At 37.6% G+C, this 25418-nt stretch overlaps 1 protein-coding gene across 5 annotated transcripts in view; it reads right to left on the bottom strand.

Moving 5' to 3' along the window:
- The window catches only part of Fggy (FGGY carbohydrate kinase domain containing), a 394333-nt gene that overhangs the window by 245891 nt on the left and 123024 nt on the right, over window positions 1-25418 (bottom strand). For all 5 annotated transcript variants that reach the window (XM_026382510.2, XM_026382499.2, XM_026382516.2 and 2 more), the window contains one exon: window positions 6421-6536. In XM_026382510.2, coding sequence (XP_026238295.2) covers window positions 6421-6536 — 116 coding nt within the window. The remainder of the gene's footprint in view (window positions 1-6420; window positions 6537-25418) is intronic.

Below are 25418 nucleotides of genomic sequence, written 5' to 3'. Positions count from 1 at the left end.
GGAGAAGCAGCAAAGCTCCAGGGGCAGCCCTTGAGGTCAGAATAGTAACAGTGAATTACATGATTTATTCACACCAAAATAAAAAGCAAATTTCACATTTTAAAAAATGAATGAATGACTCTGGCTAATGTCCAGTTCTGTTGGGAAAATTCAGAATACTGTATATAAATAGCTTGAAAGGGATTTAATAATACCAGCAACTATTTGGATGGCATCACTGGATTCATTTTCCCAACACTGGTCTTGATCACTGTAGTAGGTAGAAATTCTTCAGGTGTATTTCCTCAAGGTAATTTCCTCTTCTTTCCCTCAAGATGGAGCAGTAATGATGCAAACACTCCCATCCTCTGCTTCTCTGTTTTCACTTACTCTATTCACAGGAAGAGGAATCACTTAGCTGATCCTTGAGATGTGAAAGAATGCAACATCCATGGGGCCATGTTAATAGAAGTGGGGCTGCAGCCCTGAAAGCATCTGTGCAGGCCTGCCATGGGTCTCTTTTGGACCCACCCATGCCCAAGAAGATCAAGTGAAGCTGCCTCAGGAAAGCAAAGCTAGATTTCTTTTCTCTTTGTCTTAACTTTTTTTGCCTGCCAATCAGTGGGTGAATAAATATCAAGGGGGTCCCAAGGTCCAGCCAAGATTCCAAGTAGAGGCAGGAGACCATCATGCTCTATAACAGCTGACCAAAGCTAATATGGCAGTTTGCCTCAGGTGGTTCTGTGAATTATTCTCTGATTGTTAGATCTCAAGAATGGAACAGTGGTGAGTACTGGCACATTTATGTCTCCAACACTCACTTATTATTGGTCAACATTCTTTACCTGCAGGATAAAAGCAACTGAAATGTAGCTTCAGTTACAGCAGGGTTTATTTTACTTTAGGAAAAGTGAAATCCCCAACCTTCATAAAACAAGTTGTTGTAAAATATTTCCTGTTCTGGAAAAGTCTCTGGGAGATTTGCTGTGGGAATGATGTTGTACTGCAGTTATTATTTGGTCTGAGGTATAACTTTCTACAGTAGTTCCTTCCTAAGTAGAGGTATTTGTGAAAGATCACTGTGATCACCTACTACTATAATTTAATTAAAAGAATTTATAGAGACATCCTTAAGTGTTAGGGACACCTGAAGCCAAGAAGGGATTTATATATCAAATCTCTCACTCAATCATACATTTAAAGGCTAGGGAAGTACTTCAATGGTAGAGTGCTTGCTTAGCATGTACAAGGCCCTGGGTTCAATCTTCAATACTGCACACACACACACACAAAGGACATATGCAATCACTCAACAAATATCTCATTAGTGTCTACTACATGCCAGGTGACCGTACCCACAGCATCTGTGAAATTAAATTCATGTGAAATTGAAGGCCTAAAATATAATCTCGCAGGGAGAGAGAAAACTAGTTTTAAAAAGGCTGCCTCCTTCTTCTTAAGAACCCTCTCCTTCCCTATATGCCTTGTCTTCATTCTGCCTCTGAGTTTAAGAGTTAGTAATTCCTACTTGAACCTCACATTTGTTCTTTACCTAGCTTTCCTAATCTCAAATATTAAATGATCTATAAGCTAATATACTGAATCCTTTATATAACAAAGCTCTCTCTGTAATGCAAATAATCACTCTATAATTCAGTCATGTTGTACATGTGAATTTTCGTGAAGTGGCCTACCCCAGTTATACAAGGAAGCACTTTTCCCAGGAAGTAAAAAGGCAACTGGGACATGCTGAAAGGGAGCCTGGATAGTCGATTAGCACAGGTGGAATGTTGCTTATCTTCCTAAGGGTCTTTCTCCCTGCTGATCTCTTCCTTCCTGTTTGCCTTTGATAGATGTTTAGGATTAGATAGGTAACCTGGGAATGATTCATGTGAAATTGAAGGTCAAAATTTATTGACACATATCATTTTACTAGACTATGGGTAAATAATCTCCTATGGGGGGGAAAAAAACTGGGTTTGGGTTTCCCCAACAATTTTGAACATTAAATCAACTAATGTAGTTTTGATTGTAAGGAAACTTTTCTATTATACTCTTTTAAATCACAAAATTATTTTTCCATATTTTGTATAATGTTCCAAAGAAACCATCCAAATACCTCCTTGAAAGAAGATATTAAGTAGGAGTATTTCAGCTTTGGAGACTTGCATGTAGTTACTTAAAACATTGTAAATATTCCCCTCGTCCTTGAAATGCACCATATAAATATTGCATTTGATCCTTAACTTACACTTCATAAATAATTTATTTCAAAAATATTCCTCCATAAGACCATCAGTTGCTGAGGTGTTCAGTTTTCGGGGAAAGCATTTATTTACTGCATGAGCTGAGGAAGGCTGGTAAAGACTTGGCTAAAAGCTCCACGTGGAGCAAATTATGGTAATTATATTAATGCTCAAATCCATGACGCTCAATGCTCAAATCTGTTAAAAGGTTTTGTGCTATACTGCCCACATCTTGACGGGCAATGAGGCCACTGAAAATGCTTAACACTTTACAGGGAGACTTCCGAGATTCATTTTTCATAGTTCCAAGAATTGTTGAAGAATGTCTGGAGGTGGCTTCCAGAGGAGTTTCTGAAAGTCACAACTGAGAGTAAATGTCTTCTGCCTCAGGTTCAGACCGAAACTCCAAGCTCAAGTGCCCGGAAATGGAAATCAAAGGAAGCTTCCCACAGTTAATTTTGACGAATGGATGAGTTTTAATTCGTGCTTGGCAATATTCTGGTTAATGATGTCTCCTTTGCACATCCATTAAAAACCCATTAACTTAACAGGCAAAATCTAATAAAGTTACCCTGGAAATTTTCTGCTAGATTAACATTATGGACTTTAAATGAAAATTTCGGTAGGTATTGCTCTATTAGCAGAACTAATATACTAGTGAAACATGTACCTCATGTAAGATGGGGAAACGAAGAAAAGTGTTAAAATAATCAGAAAAGGAGATGACTTGAGGCCCAAGTTGCCAAAGATTGCTGAAGCCATTAAGTACCCTCATCACAACTTTTAAAAGCAAGAAGCATCAACCTCCAAGTAGGAGGTTGATATGATCATAAATTTATCCAATTACCAATCAAGTAGTAATTTAGCTATAAAAATGTCATGCTTTCTGCTAGTACTGGAAAGACAAATGTAAATAAATGAAAATTCTTGTGCTTAAGAGCTCACAGTCCAGTATGGAATCAAGATATCTAAACAAGTAATCAAGGTGTTAAGCATTTCCAGTACTATTCTAAAGCTAATATCTAACACGACTCAGGAAACTCAGGGAAGAACAAGTAACTTTGGGGGACATACTAACTTTAAAAATCACTTAACTAATTAAATGGAAAAGTGTGTTCCAGTTAAATAGTAGTTTCTTCTAGGTCCTCACATTAGGAAGGTTTCAATCCTGACATCACTTGTTGGTTCTATGCAAGCTTAGATAAGGTAAGTCTCTCTGAGCCTCCTCTGTCAATAGGCTAACAGTGCTTTGGTCAGCAGGTGTAAGAACTACATGAGACAAGTATGTAGAACCCAGAAGGGAGAGGAGAATCAGCATTTACTCACTCACAGGCAAGTGCTCTACCATTAAACTACAATCCCAGGCTCATGGTAAGCTATTTTTTAATTGCTACCAGACAGGACAGTGGAGGTAAAGCAACATTATGAGACTTGTTAACACCATTGGTACTTAGCTCCCAGGTTCAGTGTGTTAGCCCCAATTTGCCTTCCATTCCAGGCCAGAAAGCCCTTTCACCGGCTGGGGTCTAACAGTTCTTCTTCAAGGCTGGGAGCTCACAGAGAGCCTTCAGACAATCACATTGGGTTCTAAGGACCTAGAGGCCCATTTTAGCCACTAAAGCATCAGTGCCTGGATGTGATTGACTGGATTGTGACCCCAAATTCAGATGCTGAAAGCCATATCCCCTGATGTGATGACTGTAAAAAACAGGGCCTATAAGAAGGTAATTAGGGTTAAATGAGGTCATAAGAGTGGGGCTCTGATCCAACAGAATTAGCATCCTATTGAGAAAAGACATCAGAGCTCATTCCCTACCCTGATGCACAGAAAGGACAAGTGGGCACACACAGAGATGGCAACCACCTGCAGGCCAAGAGAAGAGGACTCAGAATGAACCTATCTTGTCAGCACCTTTATTTTGAACTTCCCAGAATCCAGAAGTGTGAGAAGTAGGTTTCTGTTATTTAAGTCACTATGGTAGCCTAGCAGACTGAGGCACTGGGATCTCTTTGCTGCAGTTTCTCTTAATTCTTGCTATCAATTAGTCCAAATTATTGTGCTTAACCATGCACATTCAGTCAGCAGACTCTTTTTTTTTTTTTAATTTTTTTGGTTCTGAGGATCGAACCCAGGGCCTCTAACATGCTAGGCAAGCGCTCTACCACTGAGCCACAACCCCAGCCCTCAACAGACTCTTATCAACAACATCTTTATGCCAACACACTCAGGCATAAGGACAGTTCTTTCCTCCAGGGGCTTGGCATCTCTTTCCTGTTTGGATGTTCAGTTACCTTGATGGGAGTGAAGCAGTTTAAACTGCTACTCCCATTGGCAGGATTCCTGACACACCAATAATGGACAGTTTCCCCAGATACCAGGAAGGTAAATGTTTGGCCCTATTTCTCAGCTGCTTTCCCAGTCTCTGGCTCCAAATGGTATCAACATGGAGCACTTTTAAGACAAACCACCATATGATTTAAATTATTGATACTTTATTATGCTCTGCAAAGTTGCATTAACTGATCACACTGCAACCCAACTGTACTCCTCCCCAGTCCAGGCATGGACACTTGTCCCAATCTAGCTCAAGTTGGCTCTGGGTACTGCATATCAGACTACTGCCGAATCCCAGTGGAGGCCAGCCACATAGCCACATCCATTCCCTTAGTCTAGTATGTCCCATGTAAGAGTCAGACCTGGCACCTTAATAGTGGGTAAAGAGCTGGACCTCAATTTCCCCATCTATCATGGGAATCATGAAACAAATAGATTTGTGGGGGTCAACCAAGGTAATGTATATAAATCACCTAACAACATGGAATGTAAATGGTGACTAATGACTGCTGTTTGCTTCCCTCCTCTCTTTCCTTGTTGTGAGCACCTCCCCCATTTTTCCACCTCAGATCCTGTGATGGTTTCAACAAAGCCACAGAAATTCTAGCAGAGCTCTTTCTGCATACCTCCCTGGCTCTGTTCTTTTCTCTAGATGTTGCTATTATTAGTTGAATAGATCATAGACAACATACCAGGATCAGGAGGGTAGATGCTACTTGCATCCTTTGTTTCTATTCTATGTACTTGAATTTTCATAGAGTAGTCCTGGGATTCTACCCAAGATAGGTACATTGAAATGAAATAACTGACTCAGAAATCAAGGTGGTCAGAAATTATAGCAGACACTACTAGTTTGTCAATACTTAACAGTGCAACTTTCAAGATTTAGTGGTCACATAGATGGATACATTCAGTCAATCACTACATTTTCCAGCCACTTCTACAGCCCGCCAGGACCTTCTGAATGAATGCTGGTCAATAGGAAGTGGTCAGATAGGAGGTTATGCTGCCCTCAGAAGACTGTACATAATTCTCCTGGCCTCTATTCTTCTTTCTCACTGGTTGGGAATGGATAAGATCTGAAGCAGTTAGTTTGGACTTACTGTTGGAGGTCCTGCTTGGACAATGGCAAAACTGCACTAATAGCTACTTACCTCTGCTCTATTACACAAGACGGAAATGACCTCCTATCCTTTCTACCCTTATTGTTACAATATTTAGCCTACATGCTAAACAATTCATAACTAGAAATAATTGCTTACCTGATGACAGCTTACTAGAAATTTAAGTAACTGCAATTACTACCTACTAACTGTGAAATGACCTTGTAAATCTCAAACTTTAAAATATCAACTATCATTATCATGTACCTAGGTAAATTTTTTTTTTTTTTTTTTTTTTTTTTTTTTTTTACCAAACACCTTAGTCACTCACACCTGTGCCATACAGTTAGTGACACACAGAACTGGAAGTCTGGGACTCAAAACTTTGCTCAGCAAGTGCTTGTTCACATTCTATTTTCTGTTTTGTTTGTTTGTTTGTTTCCCCCTGATTTGTCTGATTTTGATCTTTTCAATAGCCTTGACTTGTTCCTTGAACCTAACTCTCAACCATTTCTCTTCTACTCCCTGGAAATATACTATGCATCTCCACTTGTTTCATGCAAGTCCTAATATGAGGGCCTACATCACAACCTACCCATCATAACTGACTCAGTTGAGACAACTCAGAAAAACAGAGTTGACTTCCTACATTTTAATTCAAACAAAACCAAACCAGTACCCAAACAAATACAAAACTTCACCAATATTCTTACTTGCACATACAAGTGGCCATTTTCCAAATTTTCTATTGTTTTACCTATTTTGTTGTAATTATCAGCAACAAAGTCTTCCAAACCAATCATCTTCCAGAAACTGTCATCCCAACCTTTCTCAGCTGAATATGTCCATTTGCATACCAGGGAGCAGAGAGACCTAGGAAAATGACAGGAAAGTAAAAGAAACAACATGAACTATGTTTCCTTCATATTTTGCAAAATACCTGTCTAGCTAGCTGCAGTAGTACTGACAAAGTGAAATAAGCCAAAGTAATTATGAATCCCTGTTTAAAGCAAAGGTCTGGGCTGGGGTTGTGGGCTCAGTGGTAGAGCACTCATCTAGCAAGTGTGAGGCACTGGGTTTGATCCTCAGCACCACATAAAAATAAATAAAATAAAGGCATTGTGTCCAACTACAACTAAAAAAAATAATAAATAAATAAATAAATAAATAAATAAATAAATAAATAAAGCAAAGGTCTCTATCTATACCTGTTATTTACCAGTAGTTCCTTCTTTCACTTTCAGAAGAGCCTCAGCCCTTTATTTGGATCCTGATCAAACAAATTCTGAATATAAACATTTACATTTATATTTTTACTTATATGACATTTATGAGAAAAGTAGAAATTATAATACTGATTATCTATTTGATTAAACTGAATTATTATGTTTTAGAAATGACATTGTTAGTTGTAGTTAAGTATTGCTCCTTGTCATTTAGAGATATATATTAAAATATTTTGGTGTCAGATGATGTGATATTTTGAATTTATTTCAAAATAATACTGGAAAGAAAGTGAATGGCATTTTGAATAGGACAGGACTGTTTTGTTTTGTCAGTTGCTGGGCTGACAAATGGGTTGCTAGGTGTCCATTGTACTACTGTGTCTACTTTTGTACCTGTTCAAAATTTTCTGTAATAAAAATGTCTTTAAAAAGTGCCTCATATACATAACTAACATAAATACTTTAGTCTAAAACCATTTTTAATAGGAGGAAGAATTAAGTACTGGATATTTTCCTTTTTGGCTTTATTTTTCATCAAGTCACCCTTAATATTTTACATTCCATCAATAAAAGATTCATTGAGTTTCTCTGGAATAAATGGCATGCTCTTGCACATTCTGTGCCTCTGACCTAACCCCAGCAGTTTGTAATATTCTTCCCAGTTCTTCTCCTTAATGTTTCAAACTCTTCCTTTAGCCTAACCTGGGACTCCACTTTGGTATTCCTTTTCTGAGCTTCCAGAGCATGGAGTATATCTTATCACACTGTGTAATAAACTGCATATATATATATATATATATATATATATATATATATTCCTTATAAACAACCCTAACATTCCAACCCATTCTCCATATTTTTTTCAGAGCAAACTTTATAAATGAAAATGTCATATCAACCCTTCCAGTGACCCTTCATGAAAAGGCAGCACCCACCTGTTTCCCCTCCTACACTCCCACGGTTGCTTTCTTCATTCTGCAATAGTAATCATTTGAAGTTTCATTTATTTGGTCTCAATTCCTCACTTCCATTTGTTTCTGGGATGATATTCTCTGCTATGCATCTAACTCCTAGTTAGCTTCACAGGTCAGCTAAGATTTTCACTTTTCCAGTGCAGGACATTCTGGTCCAAAGCCCCTCCTCCAAGCACCAACCTGGTCATACCCTCGTCTTATATCTAACAAAGTAATTGTCTTTGCCTGTTCACTATTCCTTTTCTCCCAGTAAACCAGCAACTCCTTTAGTGCACAACCAGTCCTACTCATCTCAGTATCACCAGAACAGAGTCATGTAGGCACATGTTGAGCCACAATGAATAGAGATCAAATGGAAGCATTAAATTAATATGGTTTGCCCACCTCACCACAAGCAAATGGTAACTATGGGGAGGCCACAGTCACTGTTTTAAAGACAAACCAAGGCTGTTTCAGGGCCAATGCATTCAGGCATTCACACAGTTCACCCACCCACTCATCCACTATTCAGTATTCAGTTAAGATGATCCTGGCACTTACTCTTTTAGGCTCTAGGGACCAGTGGTATGCAAAAGGTAAGGGCTTCTGCTCTCACAGAAGCTGAAAGTTTAATTGACGAGACAGACATTGACCAAACAATCACACCTAAAAACTTATACTAACAAATAACCATAAATATTCCAGAGGACACAAAGAAAGAAATGGGAGCATTCCGCAGAAGAATCTGCTGTAATCTGGTGGCAGAGGTGGGATGGTGGGGTAGTAGGGGAGAAAAAGGAAGGTTCCACAGAGGACGTGACATTTACTAAGGACTAAACTGAAATCAAGAAATGGTATTTATCATTAATGATTTTCTTCAAAGGGGCATAGATGGCAGAACACATTGAGCTGTGCTTAATGGCAACTCACATATTAAAAGAGAGCTAATAAATAACATTTATATATATTTCCAACCATATATATTACATATAATACATATAATTACATATATATGTACACATATATTATAATCATAAGTATATAAAATGATTATGTAAGCAACACCATTTTTTTCCTCAATGTCTGGAGATGGCAGCCCACCATACAGCCTGCTCTGAAGAATACACAGTGTCTAATGATTCCTGGCACACTATCTGAAATGCCAACTCTTTTGGAACTGTGGTCGTCATGGGGAAGAGCAAAACTTTGACAGTGGAGAAGGATTATTTCCAATGACTTAAGCACACAGGACAACTCTTTACTCCTTAAATGCCTTCTGCACCTCTACTTCGACTGTTAATTCCATTTTAATTATTGTTCCTTTTACTCATCTTTGTCCACTTGGCAAACTCCAAGTCACCTTTATGAAACAGATCCAATGTTATGCCTCTATGAAATTTCCCCCTCTTCCTCTAAGTTACACTCATGGCTCTCTCCTTTGAAGCACCACTATAAATTGGAAATATTGCACTGTTATTCTTCACAGCTGAAGGAAGTTATGTTCATGGCCCGGATCTTCCTACCTTCATATTTCTGCATCTTTTGCCATGTATCTATCAGAACATATCTGCTCCTGTTCCCTGCACTGTTCCTTACCTCTGGATTAGGTTCTGATTCATGACTGAATTTAGCAAAAAAAAATAAGGCAAAAGAGACTGCACACCATTTGTAGTCTAGGCCTCAAGAGGCTTTAATGTATGTTGCTTGATCTCTTGTATCTCTGGCACTTCCATGAGAAGATCATGCTGGGATAGCCCACTGGTCGCCTGAGGAGGACCTGAGACATATGGAGCACAACCATGAGCACTCGGGTCCAATCTGGATAAGAGAGCCCTATGTAGTCTTGGATCAACTTGGAGCAGGCAGCCAAAACCCTAGTGAGTCCAGCTAAAATCCAAAAACTACCCATCAGAGCACAGACTAAATAAGCTGTCCACAGGCTAAATAAATTATTTTGGGGTTAAGGTAGTGAGCAGTGGTTGTGGTTTGCAACCAAAATAAAGTTAGAACTTCAGAACATAAGTAAATCAGTCCAAGTAGATTGTCTCCCCCAATGAGGGAAAGTGTAGGAATGTCTTATTTCTTAATGGTTAGAAAAATCAGCCAGAGGGTGTTCTGGAGTGAGGATGACTGAATCCAGAAGGCAGAAAATGCCATGCTATAGCTGCCTCTAGAAACTCCATCTTCCTTACAGGTTATACAAACATGATTAAGGTCCATTTCACTCAGGTCTCTAAATCAACTGGCTATCATGGATGTGCTTTTAAGTAGCTGACTGGCAAAGTTAAGAGAATGTATCTGAGGCTATAGGTTCTCCAGAAATCTCTAGGAGACAGAGAAAAATACAGGACTTTTAAAAAATTATTTATTTATTCTAATTTGTTATACATGACAGCAGAATGCATTTTAACTCATAGTGCACACATAGAGCACAATTTTTCATTTCTCTGATTGTATACAAAGTAGAGTCACACCATTCGTGTCTTCATACATGCACCTAGAGTAATGATGATCCCACCATCTTTCCTATCCCCATGTCCCCTCCTTTCACCTCCCTTTCCTTTGCCCTATCCAGAGCTCCTCCATTCCTCTCATGATCCTTTCCTGACCCTGGCCCCTATTATGGATCAGCATCCACATATCAGAGAAAACTTTAGCCTTTGGTTTATTTCACTTAGCATGATATTCTCCAGCTCCATCCATTTACCAGCAAATGCCATGATTTTATTCTCTTTTAATGCTGAGTAATATTCCACTGTATATATTTACCAGGGTTTCTTTATCCATTCATCTATTGAAAGGCATCTAGGTTGGTTCCACAATTTAGCTATTGTGAATTGTGCTGCTATAAACATTGATGTGGCTATGTCACTAAGTCCTTTGGGTATAAACAGAGGAGTGGGATAGCTAGGTCAAATGACAGTTCCATTTCAAGTTTTCCAAGGAATCTCCATAATGCTTTCCAGATTCATCATTCTAAATGGAGAAAAAATGAAAGTATTCCCTCTAAAATCTGGAACAAGACAGGAATGTCCTTTTTCACCACTTCTATTTAATATGGTTCTTGAAACTCTCGACAGAACAATTAGACAGACAATAGAACTTAAAGGGATATGTATAGCAAAAGAAGAACTCAAACTATCACTATTTGCAGATGACTTGATTATATACCTAGAAGATCCCAAAAATTCTACCAGAAAATGTCTAGAACTAATAAATAAATTCAGAAAAGTAAAAGGATATAAAATCAACACCCAACTATCAAAGGAATTTCTGTACATCAGTGACAAATCCTCTGAAAAAGAAACTAGGAAAACTATCCCATTTTCAATAGCCTCAAAACAAAACAAAAAAAACCTTAGGAATCAACAAAAGAGGTGAAAGACCTCTAAAATGAAAACTACAGAACACTAAAGAAATAAATTAAAGAAGACCTTAGAAGATGGAAAGATCTCCCTTGTTCTTGGATAGGCAGAATTAATATTATCAAAATGACCACAGTACCAAAAGCACTATACAAATTTAATGCAATTCCAATCAAAATCCCAATGACATTACTCATAGAAATAGAGAAAGCAATCATAAAATTCATTTGGAAAAACAAAAGACCCAAGTAGTCAAAGCAATTCTTAGTAAGAAAAGTGAAGTAGGTAGCATCTCTATACCAGACCTAAAACTATACTACAGAGCAATAGTAACAAAAATAGCATGGTATTAGCACCAAAATAGATTTGTAGACCAATGATACAGAATAGAACACACAGAGACAACTCACATAAATAGAGTTATCTCATACTAGACAAAGGTGCCAAAGACAAATATTGGAGAAAAAGATAGCCTCTTCAACAAATGGTGCTGGGAAAACTGGAAAGCCATATGGACCAAAATGTAATTAAGCTCCCATCTCTCACCATGCACAAAACTCAACTCAAAGTTGATCAAGGACGTAGGAATTACACCAGAGATCCTGCCTCTAATAGAAGAAAAAGTAGACCAAATTTTCATCATGTCAGATTAGACATTGACTCCCTTAACAAGACTCTTATAGTGCAAGAAATAAAATCAAGAATCAATAAATGGGATGGATTCAAACTGAAAAGCTTCTTCTCAGCAAAAGAAACAATTAACAAGGTGAGTAGAGAGCCTACAGAGCAAATTTTTGCCACATGCACATCATACAGAGCACTAATCTTTAGGACATATAAAGGACTTTGTTTTTCTTATGAGTAAATACAAGGTACTAGCAGCAGAAAAAATAGAGTTTGCCTCCTCCTGAGCTTTTATTAAGACCAGGCTTTGATGTTCCCCAAGGTGTTCTACTGGTGAGTTGCCCTCCCAGGACAGCTATTCACCTTCAGGTAAGCCCTACCTGCCATCCCATCATGCCCTCTCCCCCCAGGAGCTTTATAGCATTAGACATAAATGCTTCAGAGACTCAGGGGCTGTACTGGAAAACTGAGGTGCTTCCAAGATAAGAGGGCAAATAAGAGTTCTACTTCTGCCCAGGGACCTCTCAGAGGATGGAAGGCACCATCCATGGCTGGTCAGCCAGAAGGCCAGAACAGCAACTGCTTGCTTTCTTCTGCTTTCAGATTTCTTAATGCCAAACAGACCCTACAAATCTATAAAAGGGTCAAAAGAACAGAGACTCATGAGCAGGCAAGACAAAAATAATACCTAACTTAAGGAGAGGAGTTCCCTGAGTGAAGATCTCACAAGAGGCAGGACCCATGGAAGTAAAAATGATGAAAATACTGGAAGAAAATATCAGTGATGAAAGCTATGAGAAAATGGAAAAAGAATTCAACGAAAAATTTATAGAACTAAAAACACAGGTTTTGAATTTAAATTTTAAACAACATTTCCGCAGAAGAACTAAAAAAATCAATGGCACTGAATAAAAATAACTCAATGTTCTAGAAGACCAAGAGAATAAAATACCTTCCTACAAATAGTAAAGACACAAAGAGATGAAATATGGAGGGAAAAGATAAAAGGCTCAGGGGACAGATCCAGCATCCTAATGGAAGAATAACAGGAATTCTGAGGGATTAAAAAATGAAAAGAAATAAGAAGAACAGGACAGATGAGGGAGATATTCTAAGTAAAAGAATACAACATTGGTATTTTATTACACTGAGCTAAAGTAAGACTTAAATCTGAGATTAAAAGTCTCATTAAGTCCAGGAAGTAAATAAAAGAAATACTTGCATGTCAAGAATCAACAGAAAATTATACAAGTTCTCATACAGAAAGAAAGAATAAAACACTTGCAAAGGCAAAGGATTCAGACGAGCTAAGGAATTTTCATCTATGACTCTGGAATATAGACATCAGAATAAAATACAGATCATTAAGAAAAACTGACTTGAGAATCCTATACCCAGACAAAATATTATTCAGCTGCCAAAAAAACTAAAAACATTTTCAACATGCAAAGATTTAAAAAGTAAACATCCCACAGATACTCTCTAAGGACAATACTTGAGAAGGAACATAACTTAATAGCAATTAATTCAGAGCAGCTATCTCAACATATGGAAATTCAAAGACTGGAGGAACCAGTGGACACAGACATATATTCATATCCATTCAGTCTCTCTGTCATACACATATATGTGTATATATACACACATGTATATGTGTACATGTATACTAAATGCAAGCATGTATGCAATTTATGCTTGAACATATGCATAGGTGCATATGTGTAAATACACATATGCATACATATATTTAATGAATGATGATAAAATGTAAGTGGGATTTGTAATATTGAGTATTCTTGAAATAAAATAGGCCTGATATAAGAAAAACTTAAGCAAAGACTGGAAACAAAAAAATAGAGTCAAAGTAAGGGATATGTCAGTCTTTTTTTATGTTGCTCTAAGAGAATACAATAGACCAGGTAATTTATACAGAAAAAAATTTATTTCTCACAGTTCTGGAAGGTGGAAAATCCAATATCAAGATGCTGGCAGCTGGTGAGGGCCTTCTTGCTGCATTATCCCATGGCAGAAGGCAGAAGGACAAGAGAATATGAGAGAGCAAGGAAGAAAACATTGCAGAGCTTGCTTTATGTGTGTATGTGTGTGTGTGTGTGTGTGTGTGATTGTTTTGTTTTTTAAAATTTATTTATTTGATTTATTTATTTAATTTGTTATATATGACAGCATAATGAATTACAACTCATATTATACATATAGAGCACAATTTTTCATATCTCTGGTGGTACACAAAGTAGAGTCACACCATTCATGTCTTCATACATGTGCTTAGGGTAATGATGATTCCACCACCTTTCCTACCATTCTTCTTTCCTTCCCCTCCATTCCCCCCATGCTCCCCATCCCTACCCCTTTTATGGATCAGCATCCACATATCAGAGAAAACTTCAACCTTTGGTTTTTTGGATTTTATTATGATATTCTCAATCTTTGGTTTTTATCATGACATTCTCAGTCTCCATCCATTTATCTGCAAATATCTTGATTTTATTCTCTTTTAATGCTGAGTAATATTCTATTGTGTATATGTACCACAATTTCTCAGATCTCAGTTTAATTATTGTGAATTGAGCTGCTATAAACATTAATGTGGCTACACTACTGTAGTATGTTGATTTTAAGTCCTTAGGGTATAAATCAAGGAGTGGGATAGCTGGGTCAAATGGTGGTTTCATTCCAAGTCTTCCAAGGATCTCCATACTGCTTTCCAGATTGGTTGTACCAATTTGCAGTCCAACCAGCAAAGTATGAGTATGCCTTTTCCCCTACATCCTCACCAATATTTGTTGTTGTTTGTGTTCTTAATAACTGTCATTCTGACTGGAGTAAGATGAAATATTAGAGTAGTTTTGATTTGCACTTCTCTAATTGCTAGAGATGTTGAACATTTTTTCATATATTTGTTGATTAGTTGTGTATCATCTTCTGAGAAGTGTCTGTTCAGTTCTATAGCCCATTTATTATTGACTGGGTTATTTGTTTTTTTTTTTTTTTTGGTGTAGATATAGCTTACAGAATGGGAGCAAATTTTTATCACACACACGAGATAGAGCACTAATCTCTAGGATATATAAATAACTCAAAAAACTTAATAGAACTTGCTTTTATCAGCCCAATTTTACAATACAAACCCACTCCTGACATGACAACATTCATCTATCATAAGGACAGAGCCCATCAGATCAAATTACCTCTTATTAGGCTCCAGCTCCCAATACAGTTGCATAGGGAATTTAGTTTTCAACACACGAACTTTGGGGGATATAGTCAAATCATAGCAGAGTACACAGAAAAAAAGTACCTTGGTATACAAATGTATGTTTGGGCAGTACATAGACTTAAAGTTGGTTATAAGAAATGATAAAGCAATCACTAATGGAAATGAAAATTTCAGTTGAACCCTCAAAATAAAAGGGACAAAGGAAATAGAGGGAAAATTCACAAGCCAGTGAAGCTAAACTAATCAAAAAGGAAAACAAGTAGGGGAGTGATTTGATATTAATAGAAAACAAAAATAAAAGGGTATAAAATCCATTATTTCAAATGTCAATGGGCTGAATTTCACAAATAGTTAAAAAATAAGAATGATTACAATGGATTAAAATTAAGTTATATCTGGTTTATGATACAGATTTTTTTAAGTGGAAATTTTTTTAAGGTGCACAAAGAAACAATGTAAACCAAAGTTTTAAAATGTGACAATATCAATATCAAAGTAGCATGCAAGATCAAAAATATTATATAAGATAAGCATACCATATAATGACAAAATGCTCAACTCAAGAAAAATACTACCATTCATAAAATTTCTTTTTTTTTTTTTTTTAATATTTATTTTTTAGTTCTCGGCGGACACAACATCTTTGTTGGTATGTGGTGCTGAGGATCGAACCTGGGTCGCACGCATACCAGGCGAGCGCGCTACCGCTTGAGCCACATCCCCAGCCCCTCATAAAATTTCTTAAACCAAACAATATAGTGTGAAATATAAAACAAGAGCCTCTTTAAATAAATGAAGCCCTTGAAAAAAAGATAAGTCTATTTAAATATTTTCTCCTATATTCAGAATCTGACCATCATGTGAATCATAAGAATAATAATTTTGCTTCTGTGGAATTAAAGGACAAAATGCAACCAATAAACTAATATTTTATATATCCACACAGGAGAAGGAAAAGAAGGATATTTTATAAGAAGAGACTACATGGCTTGAGTAGTCTTTAAAAGAAAAGTCAGGGTTTTAAAAGTTTTTATTGGAAAAAGGAGAAGTCTGAAAATTAATAACCTAAGCAGCCAACTTAGGAAATTATGAAAAATAGTAATAGATTAAACTGAATAGAAGATTTAGAAGGAGTAATAAAGATAAAAGCAGACCAAAATGGAAGTAAAATTCAGTTAATCGACAGAGTCAGAAACATGGTTTCACAAAAAGATAAACGAAACAGAAAAACTTCTGGCAAAATTGAGAAAAGGGGAAATGAAAAGGCAAAAATGACAAATATTATAAATTGAGAATGGGGGCCATGACCACAGATAATGCAGACTTTAGTAGAAAATAAAAGGATAACATGAACATTATGATAGTAAACCTAGAAATTTAGATGGACGGACACTTTACTAGAAAAGCAGAATCTACCAAAACAGACTCTAGAAAACCTTAATAAACTTATGACCTTTAAAGAAAACAAATAAAACTTTAAGACCAGATGGCTGTACTAGAAAGTCCTAGCAAACATTCAAAGAACAGATTGCTTAAAAGTATTTAGGAATCCAGAAGAAGGCATGCTCCCCACTTTATTTATAAGGCTGGGGTAACATGCAGTAAAATCTGAACAAAGACAGCATGAGAAACAAACAAACAAACAAACAATAACAACAACAAAAAAACCAAACAAAAACAAAAAACAGGCTATTCTTATATGATGAATTCAGCATAGAAGCTCCCCAAGAAATGACTAAAATGACATTTTTCAAATGTGAGAAAAATACATCATGAGCAAAGGGCATGCATGTTTCAATAATAGAACATATATGAATCTATTTCACCCCAGTATTTTAATAAAGGAGAGAAAATGACAGTGTACACTGAAGAATGCAAACTATTTGATAAGGTTAAACACATAACGATGATAATCCTTGCTGAGGTAGGACAGAAGCTTCTGCCTATGACCACGATGGAAGAACAGAGATTGCATTTTACCCCGGTTCTAGAAGAGGAACTGGGATGTGTGAAATGACTGCACAGGAGACCAGAAAGCCAGTGAGGTGGGTCCAAGATCCCCAGGCTTTTTGGTTAGAATGAGATGCATGCTAGACCACTGCAGGGAGAGGGACCCCAAGGAAAGCTGTGGTGGCACATTCTTCCAAAGAGGAGGTAGCTATGCAGAAATAGAGCTCCCCAAATCTGCACCAGACCCCTTCAATCTTTGCTGGACTACTCAGACACACAAGTACAGGGAAACTCCATGAGTTTAGGTAAAGAATGGACAGCTATGAGTTGACAGTTCTGGGTTCCCAAAGGTCTGGGAATCCTTGAGTGGTAACAGCCAAAGAGCAAAGTCTTCAGTGATCACCTGGGGTCTTGAACAGAGAGCCCAGAAGACTTACAGAAGTGCAGCTGAGCTGCCCCTGTGAGGGCTCCCTTTGGCCTGCTCCAGCAGTTTAAAAAGCAGCCTCCAAAGGATGAGACCAAACCCAAAGTACATTAATAGCTTACCAGAAAAGATAGCTCTATATTTTTCAAATGAAGACAGTAACACGAAGACCTTCACAAACATGAACCCGGAAAGGTCAGCATCAAATAAAAAATAACTGAAGAAACAATGGCATTTTTTCCTTAATTTGATAAAAGCTATCCACCCATAGAGCCAAGTGCAGTGACACAAAGAAAACCACACTGTGACATATTATAATCAAATGTATTTTTTAATTTAATAAAAGGAAAAGAAAATCATAAAAACAGGGGTTTAAAAAAAGATACATTGGAAAGAAAAAGAGACAAAACCAAAAAAGTCTGAAAATTTTTCACAAGAAGCAGTGCCAGCTAGAAGAAAATAGAATGACATCTTTACTGTGTAGAACAATTAAAAAAATCAACCTAGTACTCTGTATTGAGAAAAATATTTCTGAACAAAGAGTGTGAAATACAGACTTTTCCTGACAAACACCTAGATAATTCACTTCCAAAAACTTGCACTACAAGAAATGTTAAAGAAACTTCTCCAGAAAAGAGAAAAATAACACTGACTGGAAATGCGAGCACATACAAAGTAATGAAGAGTATCAGAGGTGGTAAATAAGTGAGTGAATATGAGAGATGCAGATTTTTCATTTTTAAACTTCTTTAAAGGATAACCTCTTGAAATCTTCATCTTTCAAAAAATTGATAAAACAATCAATGGGTTTGGGGATTTAAAACACACATTAAACAAAACATGACAAAAAGAACACTAATGATAGGAACACATAAGAATAAATTATATGTGATGGGGTATAGAAATTATTTTAAGGCAGACTACAATAACTTAAATATATATATTGTAAATCCTACATAAAAAATGTAGCAAAATAAACCATTTAGAGATAAAATTGTCTATTATAAACATTTAAGTTACCTAGAGAAGACTGGAAAAGAGAAAAATTACACAGAACATATGGAACAAATAAAAAAGGAAATAGCAAGAAGGTGGATTAAAACCTAACCATTATATACAAATGGCCCAGCCTGGCCTGTAGTCCTGGGTACTTGGGAGGCTGAGTCAGGAGGATCTCAAGTTCAAGGCTGGCCTGGTAACTTAGTGAAACTTTGTCTCAGAATACAAAACATTAAAAATTTAAAAAAGGCTGGGGATGTAACTCGGTGGTAGAGCACTCCTGGGTTTAATCCAGTATTGCCTGATGTAGGACAGATGAGGCTGGAGGCCCAAGAAATTTTTCTGGAAGCAGTTTTATTTAAGTTACATTGGTCCAGAGGAGCTAATGCTTAAAAATCTCTGGACCCTGGGACTGGAACTTCTTTTAGATTAATATTCAGTGGGGTGGTCACATGACAGTGGGAGTGGGTGGGAACATAACAATTACTCTTTGTCCCATATTCTTAGGCTAGACAGAGGTTTCACATGTTTTGTCTGCAAACCTGGCATTTATTTACAAGAAAGGAAGCTTCAAACCGCATTGAGCTCTCTGCGGAAATCCTGTTGATATTCTGTAACATTTTTTGTAAAAATCTTTCTGACAAGACGAGAAGCTTAATTATGGCAGGGGTCTTTTGTGGGGAGGTACCTGGTCTGCTTCACTGCAAAATAATAAAAAAAGAAAATTCCAAAGTAAAGCTAAAGATTATAAGGCTAGACAAAAATTTAAAATAAAACCCATCTATGCACTGTCTAAAAGAAACTTCTGTTAAACATAAAAACACATGATAGGTTTAAGAATAAAAGGATGAAAAAGGGCATCCTACGTAAATACCAATATCAGAAAAGCTGAAAGGGCTATATTAATATCAGACAAAGTAGACTTCAAAACCAAAAGTAAGCAGGGATAAAGAGACCCATCACATAACGATATAAGGAAGAATCACCAAGAAGTTAAAGAAGAAATTCTAATTTTTAGAATGGCAACTTGAACTCAGATAAGGTTGATTTTTTGTTTGTTTGTTTGTTTTTTAATTTCCCCCTTGTTCTGGCCCAGCCCTAGCAAGCATGCAGGGCAAAACTGTACCCCAATCAAGAATTCATGATCGTATCACTGGATGTGGCTACTAAAGCCACCCGTCTTATACACGGTTTGCTTGAAATTCAGCCTTCTAGCAGCCCATGTTGATGAAAGGATGTGGCAGATGGGAGGGGTCCAGAACTGTGGGCTTGCGTATATGAGTGAGGAAGGCCAGGAGGCACTGAAAGGTCTACCTCATTAAAGTGTCATTATTTTGTATCATTTCTTGATGTTCCATCTGGCCTTCTGGAAATTTTAGTTTATCAGGTCTGACTGCAACCTCGCATAGCAGAGACCCTAACTGCCTTATTCAACCTGTTTTCCCTGATCCAAGGCACAGTTTTTCTCTGGAAAATTTGGAGAGTTCAAAGCACGTTTATTAAGTGGATGAATAAAAACCTTTGGATCTCAGGTAAGAAGGAAGCTTTCAAGTTCCTAATTATTTTTAACAACTTGCATTACAAGGCCTGGATTTTCAGCTACTATAAAGATGACTGACTACAGTGATGCAGCCACATAAATGTTTATAGCAGCTCAATTCACAAAATTGAATTGTGGCAGCAACCTAGATGTCTTTCAATAGATGAATGGATAAAGAAACTGTGGTAAATATGCACAGTGGAATATTACTCAGCATTAAAAGAGAATAAAATCATGGCATCTGCAGGTAAATGGTCAGAGATGGAGAATATCATGCTAAGTGAAGTCAGCCAATCCCAAAAAACCAAAGGAAAAATGTTCTTTTTGATAAGTGGATGCTGATTCATAATGGAGGGGAGGATAATAGAGAAAATTTAATTGGGAAAAGGGGAGGGATGGAAGGAGAGGGGGAATGGGGGCAGAATAGATGGTGGAATGAGATGAACATCATTACCCTAGGTACATGTACGATTGCATATGTGGTACATCTCTACATGGTGTAAAACCAGAGAAATGAAAAGTTGTGCTCCATTTGTGTACAATGAATTGAACTAATTATAACTAATTATAACAACAACAACAAAGACACTTTTTTTCCAGTTAGTTCACTCTATCTTGAGGAGAATTGAAAGGAGGGAATTTTAATGCCTCATTTTTGATGATGAATATATGGTAATTATCATAATTATTACCATTTTTAAAAGCATTTATTCAGAATATATTATGAACATATCAGAGTTTTCCTAGGCAGGTAAAAGCCTGAAAACTCTGGAAACAAACAAATGGAAAAGAAAAAAAAATCAAAGCAAAAATGTCACAAAGACCCCAGCCATATGAAGAGAACATGAACCAGCCTCAGCAGGAACAAGAGGAACTTGTGGTTCTCCTGTTTATCCAGAGCAAGGCACACATCAAAAGCACAAGCAGTCTGCTGAGTTCCAGGGCTGGTCATGCCCATGTATTTCTCCAACAAGACTTGATGAAAACGAACTCGGCACTGCTGCATTATTTATACACAGCTCACAGCTTTGACATTGCCAAGCCCCACTTTCAAGGGAAACCTTTTGTTCTTTGCTTGAGGAATGCAGAACCTGGAGAGTCTCAATCGAACAAGCTAGTGAATAACAGAATAATTAGAGCTGAGAACAGGGATAAATTACCAAAATATTCCTGGCTGTGGCCTTTGGTACATCCCAGGCCTATGATGGCTCTGTTTTTCCTCGCCATGCAAGAGCCTGTATTACCAGCACTGAAGATACAGCTCTTGGGGAGATACAATAACTGGGACTGGATTGCTAATTGCGTCAACAAAGAAACCAAGAGGGCCTGATTTCTGAAGAAATACCACTGAATCAAGCGAAGTTGCTTCTGTTAAAGAGCTGTCAGATTTCAGGCTCGTTACTATTGGTTCTGTACTTCATCAAGACTTGCTGACAGGTCCATGACAGACTGAAATAATATATGCAATGATGCAACGCAGGCCAATATTAAATTGCCTTTTCAGTTAGACTTGCCGATAACATGGTTCAAACGTGGCCATGACAATATGGGCAGCATGAAAGAACTGAATAAATAATCAAGTTGAGGGAGTTTTCCCATGCCCCTAAGAGAAAGATCTAAGAGTCAAAAAACAAAAGATCCTCAAGTCGCCACCAAAATATTTCAAGATTGTGGTGGTGCCCCTGGATTCATGGATTTTGATTTGTCCCCTAAAAAATAAGAAAAATACTAATTAGAAGCAATGTGAGAAAAGATGGAAAAGGAACAGGGAAAGAAAGAAAACAAAGTCACAGCTTATTAAGGCTCTGTTACAAGTAAGGCACTGTGCATAGGATTTTTGTATAGGTTACTGAATATCAGAATAAACCTGTGAACATACTCTTGGGATAGAAAAAAACACTGAGGCTCTGAAAGGTTTGAGTAACTCATTTGAGGTCATACCCTTAGGAAGGAAAAGGGCAGAAGTCTAAAACCTGCCCTGATCAATTCAAGTCTATACTTGCTAACTATAGACTTATTCAGGCCCACTCACCAAAAGATATTTATAAAATACTGCAAAGGCTAATTATACTATGTGGAAAAGTGCAATGATTTTGAGATAGTATTTGATTTTTCTATGTTTATCTTGTCTTTTTTTTTTTTTGTACCAGGAATTGAACCCAGAGGAACTTAACCACTGAGGGCCCCCCCCCATTCCTTTTTATTTTTTATTTTGAGACAGGGTCTCCTTAGTTTGCCTAAGGCTCATTAAGTTACTGAGGCTGACTTTGAACTTGTGATCCTCCTGCCTCAGTCTCCCAAGCTGCTGGGATTATAGGCATGTGACACCATATCGAGTTGTTTGGTTTTTTGGTATGCTGGGGATCAAACCTAGGCCCTTGTGCATGCTAGTCAAGTATTCTATCACTGATCCAAATCCCATCCCATTCCTTTTCTTAATAAAGGAACAAAATATAAAAATAAAAGCAGAGGAAGAGGCCATACAACACAGAACTTCATAGAGCAAAGATGTAGCTGCCTCTGGTTTTCTGTAAGGTTGATCTGGAGAAAGTTGAGGCAGTCTGGATATGTCAAAGACAAAGGAGAATGGGATGCTCTCTCAAGACATGAAATTCAGCTAAAAGTCAGTCTAAGATGAGCAAGAATAAGCCATGAAAAATAATCACGAAAAGACAAAAGGGCTGTAGATTCCTAAAAGAAGCCAGCCTGCATTAAGAAGGCAAAAGAAAGCATGTGTCAGAGGGATGAGGAGTCTGAATGGGAGCAGAGAAAGAGGAGGTAGCAAAGGCAAGTGTCAGTGTGGAGAGGCAAGAATGCTCCAGATGGGAAGATCTGTGGGCAGCGGCTGTGAGAGACAGCTGTGCACAACATGCATCCCCGCTAGAGCTTTGTGGTGCAATGCTCCCAGCTGAGGGCACTCCCATGTGAAGAACAACAGGAATGAAGAAGTCATTTTTGTCCTTGCTCCCTTCTCCCTCAACAAATACAAAGCTCTTTTTACGTGTCAGGCAAAGACATTGTCTCTTCATTGAGAGTCCAGCATAACAGAGAAATCCATGGAGGGCTTACTAAATATCTAATTAATACTATGTAGAGAAATATAATAAAATATACTATAGGCTGTCTGTAAAGCATATAGTATCAAGGGACACAGAGGAAAACAGTAATCTAAACCTGCCTTAGATTCTTCTGCTAAGTGCCAGAACTATAGGGTCAAGGGTTTCCACTGATCATTTGTCTGTTCCTGCCATTTTTGGTGACAGTCCATACTGCTAAAAGTCATTGAAATTGGGCTTCCTTGTGATGGAGACACCCTCAAAACATCCCAGACCAGTCCCTTGGGTTTGCCCTTGTCTTTGCAATAGCTCCTTCTCCATTCTAGTAATTTGGGTTACTGACTCAGTTATTTCTGACTTACTATGGCTTCTTGGACCCAAGGCCTGACCTTAGACTTTTGGCTCTGACCATCTGAACACTCAGTGATTTGCTCACCCTCTAGTTCTTCCAAATTCCTGGTTTCTAGGTCCCACACCTTGGTGCTGTTTTTTTCTGCGAGACCTACTATAGTATATATAGGCAGTTATTGACGTCAAAATCTATTCCCAATAATAGCTAGGTCCTAGTATAACCATAAGAGATTGAGGACATATGCACCTGTTCAGTCTGATTTAGAAAAGAAACTTTTCCCAACTCTTTTACAAGCTCAAATATTAAAACACCTTTTTTCAGTGTTAAGCCATACTGATACTGGCTTGATCTTAGTCATTATCTTCAATTCCTCAGTCCTAAAGGCGTCCTAGACTTGCTATTTGTGAAATTGAGCACTGAACTAATCCAAAGTTACCTAAAGTGCAAATATCAGTAAGCCTGAGATCCTATTACTAAAGACAAGCAGCAAAACTGTCTACATCAACTGGTTGGTAGAAATAAAGAAGCAAGGGCAAGAAAGTTGTCATATTTATAAATGTTCATTTATGGTTTCTCTGCCTGGAAGAGACAATGCAGGATTCCTGGCAGAGGATATGAAAGGGGCAGACTCAAATGACTCCTACCAAGTGGCCCAGTGCATTTCAAATCTGTTTGGTTATTAGACCCCTTATGATTAATTTGGGGGCTCTGTAATATCCAACGAATATCTTGAGAATATTCTTCCATATAAATAACCACATAAATAATTAGAAAATAAATCTTTTCTTGATAAACTAGAGTTATCTTTACATATTCTCTATAACAACTACACTATGCTATAGTTCAGCACAGTGCCTAACATACTATAAGCACTCAACAAATATTCTTTACCTGTATCTTTCATGAGTCATTGACAACTGTTAGATATACAGAAAGGCACGGTAATTTTCCTCATGGTAAATATCCCAAATGGCTCTGATTTTGCTCAGTGACACCAGCTGCAGGCATTTGATACTTAAAAGCCCTTGAAGTTTTGGCAGACTTCAAGCTTCTCATCTTCTTACCCTATCCGTTTGGTTTATGGTCTAGAAATGGTGCCACTGGTCTCCCATAGTGCAGTTGGGAGCATTCTTGCCCTTTCTCAGATCTCCCTGGGTTCTTCTGGTGATCCAGGCTGCATCATGTTAACAGCCCTTGAGTGGAAGTCACATGAAGTCAGCACCCTTCTCAGATATGATGCTAACTGTTTGGCACTCCAGGAGCTGCACACTCACTGCGCACTTGGAGCTGAGAATTTTAACACAGAGCCATCTCTTTCTGATACAAAGAAGAGAGAATCAAATTAAGGCTTTCTACCAAGGAAAGGAGGCAACACATATAAAGAATTGGTAAACCAACAGGAAAGACCTGAAGATTTCATAGCTGTCAAGATGTCTTACCTCTAAAGAAGAAAGCAAAGGAGCAAATGGAAAAGCAAAAGAAACAAATAGAAAGATGGCCTTTAAAATTAAGTTCTCAGCACTCTTCAGCTTTGAAGATCCAGAAACTGGCAGAAACAATGCCAGCTCTTCAAGAGGAGGATACAGTCACACTTGGTATTAATGTTAAAAACCTGACATTTCAAATCTGTTTGGCTATTAGGTCCCTTTATGATTAATTTTAGGGCTCTGGAATATCCATCAAATATCTTGAGAATATTCTTCCATGTAAATAACCACATGAACAAATTAGAAAATAAATCTTTTGGTGATTTAAGACATTCATAGTTTGTATCATCACTTGGGCCTCAAGGAATGAACAATCTTTCAGAAAGAAAAGCACCCCAAAATCACCCAGATATATGAGTAGAGCTGGCATCTGAACCCAATCAGCTCCAGAGTCCATGCCCTTAACAACTATACTGATGGCCTCTAGGGACAGACCCTCTGCATGCTTGGTGATTTTTCACAGATGAAATCTAAGACATTATGAGCAATGACTGAAGAAGAGGGCTGCTCTACTTGGCAATATTAAGGATGCTTTATTGAA

Source organism: Urocitellus parryii, chromosome 11, assembly GCF_045843805.1.
Source record: "Urocitellus parryii isolate mUroPar1 chromosome 11, mUroPar1.hap1, whole genome shotgun sequence".
Taxonomy (NCBI): Eukaryota; Metazoa; Chordata; class Mammalia; order Rodentia; family Sciuridae; genus Urocitellus; species Urocitellus parryii.
This window is presented reverse-complemented; position numbering and strand designations above follow the sequence as displayed.